This window comes from Sinocyclocheilus anshuiensis, unplaced genomic scaffold (genome assembly GCF_001515605.1).
Source record: "Sinocyclocheilus anshuiensis isolate Anshui unplaced genomic scaffold, SAMN03320099.WGS_v1.1 scaffold175, whole genome shotgun sequence".
In the NCBI taxonomy this organism is placed as follows: Eukaryota; Metazoa; Chordata; class Actinopteri; order Cypriniformes; family Cyprinidae; genus Sinocyclocheilus; species Sinocyclocheilus anshuiensis.
In genome coordinates this window covers 1,036,437-1,040,268 of record NW_015548208.1, presented here as the reverse complement: position 1 = coordinate 1,040,268, position 3,832 = coordinate 1,036,437, and the positions used below count along the sequence as shown (strand labels likewise).

Below are 3,832 nucleotides of genomic sequence, written 5' to 3'. Positions count from 1 at the left end.
CCCTTTTTTTTTTTTTTTTTTGTCAGCCGAATCTCTTTCACCTAATATATTTATTTGAAGTCCCCCCTGAGATTTTAATGTAATAAGTTAATAATTAAGTAACACATTTGCATGTTGATGGTTCTCTGACATTGGTTAATGGTCACATGACATGCAGGTAAACAAATTATTATTTTTTTTTTTTTTAGTAAGTGTTTTATTTTGATTGTAGTTATTTTAAAATGATTTATTTTAATTTTACATTTTTATGATTTAATTATTAGCTTTTCATTAAACTTGTGAACCCCCTGCAGTTCCTTCACGACCCCCAGTTTGGGAAACATTGACATAATGTAATGTTTAGTGCACTTCATTTTGTTAATAACAATAAATGTAATATATTTTCTTTTTCTTTGCATTTTTATATCAACATGGTACAATATTATCCTATTTAAATCAATATGATAAACTAGTTAGGTCAAAATAAATATAAAAGTAATCAAAAAGTATAGTCTGATTATATTACCTAAAATGTGTAATGTAATAGATTACATTACTAACTAAATTTTTTGTCATGTAATTTGGAATCAATAACGGATTACAATTTTCAAGTAATCTACCCAGCTCTGGGTAAGAATATATATATATATATATATATATATATATATATATGTATATATAAATCAATTTATGCATGCAAAAATCACCCTTTAATGGAAATGTTAATTTAATAATGTCACTTTTGTGAACTCATGTGGCGATCAGCTCTGTGTAAGAATATATATATATATATATATATATATATATATATATGTATATATAAATCAATTTATGCATGCAAAAATCACCCTTTAATGGAAATGTTAATTTAATAATGTCACTTTTGTGAACTCATGTGGCGATGAACTAAGAACCACACAGAACATGAAGAAAAATTATTGTTACCAGAAAACCACAGAAAATATTGAGATATCTTTTTTTTTGTCAGTATCGCACACACCTACATTGTACTTTAATACAAACCATCACATTAAGTATTATTGTACTACAGTGTTTTTGAGCATCTACCATGGTATTCCTGGGAGTACCTTGTAGTAGCATGTAAATACAATTGTACATAACAAAGTGCCATGGTATTACAATCTAATCCAATTGCTGTATCATGGCCCTGTTTTGTTTTTTTATGTGAGGCTAAGTAAAAACCAAATTAATAATATGATGATGATTTAACAGTATTAATATTTATAAACATAATAATTATCAACTCACCCATAACAGTCAAGATGAAAAATTGTGCCTGCTCTTTACTGTTGATGTCAATAGTATAACGTCCAGTATGATTGATAGTTAAATTAGATATAGTGATTTTTCCAGTTTTCTCATTAAGAGTTGTGATGTGTTTGAATCTCTGATTCGGGGTGTTAAAACCATCATCATCCCATTCAATCGCCTTGACAACAATTCCACCGCTGTTTCTGTGTTTCCATATAATGCTGTTGACAGGAGGATCTATTTTGGCTGGACTAAAAGACACTGTACCACCCAACACTGCTTCCTTCTCATCTTGACCTAATAAAATATGAAAGAATATGTTAGTCAACATTCAACGAGCAAATTTCTGTCGATACTGGTAGTTTCTGGATAGCACTTTAGGGAAAGTCCCTAAAAGTAGCCCATAATGTACCATATCTGGCCATAGTAAGATATCCAAATATGTAATGTACATGAAATACATAGTACATAGTAAATACCACAGTAAAAAAAATGATGACTACTACCATTACATATATTAAAGAAACCATGGTATCTGAATCGGACGAACGTTACACGCCCTTTCCAAGTAGGCCGTGGGACTGAAGCTAATAACTTGAAATAGTAATGCGAGAAACTAGGCCACAACAGAGTCTGTCGTGAATATAATTATCTAAAACACACCCCAATCATTTGGTATTGTAAATTAGGCTACAACACTATAATATATGTAGAACTAAACGGCTTCAAATTAACCAAGAACGAATGCCGCGCTATCTTCGAGAAGATAATAACGATACATAAGTTACCTGAAACAGCTCCTGTGACGATGAACACGGCGCAGATGACGGCCGTCGAGTATCTTAAAAGCAACATTTTCATACAAAGTACAGCTTTTTGCACCTTTCTTCTGTATTTTAACTCGAATTGGTTGCACAATCCCACCCAACTTGCCACTAAAGGACAAGCTTAAAGAGGAAGTACAAAATCGAAACTGAAACAAATGAGCGTTCGGGAGGGTTCAGTGGTGGTTAAATACTGCCGTCTAGTGGCCGACGTTTGTTGTTAAAGGCGGGCCCAACTGTCTGCGTAAAGTAGCGGGACATGATTTTAAAATGTATCACACCTTAGATTTTTTTATATCCATTTTTGTATTTTTGTTTTACATAAATCCTACCAAAATGCCTTCATATTTTACATTTGACAGACAATCTTATGCAAAGCGGCTTACACTATATATGAGTTCATACATTCCCTCTGAAGTCAGAAATTATAAATACCAAATTAGTTTTTATTTAGAAAAAAAATACAATCAGTGTTATTTTTAACAAAAATCGCTTTTCTTGTCAATGATAAGGAAGAAGATGTAGGCCTGTTTTAGTTATTTAACCACATTCATAATTAGTTTCTGTAATAAAATTAATGCCTGTTGAGTCTTTGTACACTGTTTTTAATTAACATTTTTAATTATGTGACTGACAATAACATCAATAATGAATAATAATATATTCAGTGACCAACATAGAATGCTTTTCCAGATTTATAGGCCTATTCACAACAATGACGGTATACATGTAATATTACTGAAAAGTGAAGTAAATTTTCAATTAATGAAAAGTAAGCAAATGAGGCAAATGAAAGTACATTTGAACTTGAACAAATTTACGTGCTGGTAATAATGTGCTGTGAATTCTCATTGTAAATGCAAAATACAACCAGTCTCTAAAACATTAGAGAAAATTAATAACGGTCTTTCAAGGAAGGGGAATTTCTCAGTAATCCCTGAGAAGTAGATAATTAAGCATTCTGAATTATTACCAGATAAATGCTATTATATCTCATTATCACAAGGTGCTCAAGGCTGCCACATACAGGCTTTATAGTAAACTGTATACCAGTTTTGTTAACCCATTTGTGCCCACATTTTTCTGAATGGTTTCATGCATATAATCATGTTAATAGTGTCCTATGTGAACATGTTCTGCATTTATTTTCCACAGGTTTTTCTTTTTTTTTCTTGAAAATCGTATTTGAATGTGTTGCAACTATAGTTGCCGGTGGGCAAATATGTTGCATAATGCATTCACCCCTTCAATGTCAAATTTGAATAGGAGGAGAGCATTTGACATATAACTCAAAATGACTGCTTTCAACAGATCAATCTTTATTCATAAACAAAGTTATAATGCATAAAAGTCGAAGAACATTCGATGCAAACCCACAAAAAGTTAAAAGCATCTATCTTATAATCTCTTGAATATGAAAACACAACAAATTCATTTGTCTCAAAGTGGTGGAACATAATGCAGAACAAAGTGCAGCCATTAAGTTGCCCCAACAGGGTATTGTGTATCAAAAAGTTAAATTAAAATAAATAAAAATAAATAGAATTAAGAAAATATTACATCTATATAATAAAAAAAAGGTGTACCTGAAAGAAAATTACGCATTTAACTGTTTGGTTATCAACATTCTGCAAAATATCTTCTTTTGTGCTCAACAGAAGAAAGAATCTCATAGGTTTGCAACTTGAGGGTGACACAATGATGACACAATTTCCAGTTTTGGGTGAACTTTCCCTTACGTTTTAGTATAAGTAGCT

The 3,832-nt window shown here is 31.3% G+C and overlaps 1 protein-coding gene across 2 annotated transcripts in view; it reads right to left on the bottom strand.

Moving 5' to 3' along the window:
* LOC107653677 (uncharacterized) overlaps positions 1 to 2,242 on the bottom strand; it is a 14,497-nt gene extending 12,255 nt beyond the window's left edge. For both annotated transcript variants that reach the window (XM_016440471.1, XM_016440472.1), the window contains exons 1-2: positions 2,040 to 2,242; positions 1,249 to 1,548 (exon numbers count right to left, since the gene is read on the bottom strand). In XM_016440471.1, the coding sequence (XP_016295957.1) occupies positions 1,249 to 1,548; positions 2,040 to 2,112 (373 nt within the window). In that variant the 5' untranslated portion in view covers positions 2,113 to 2,242. The remainder of the gene's footprint in view (positions 1 to 1,248; positions 1,549 to 2,039) is intronic.
* Positions 2,243 to 3,832: the final 1,590 nt, after the last annotated feature.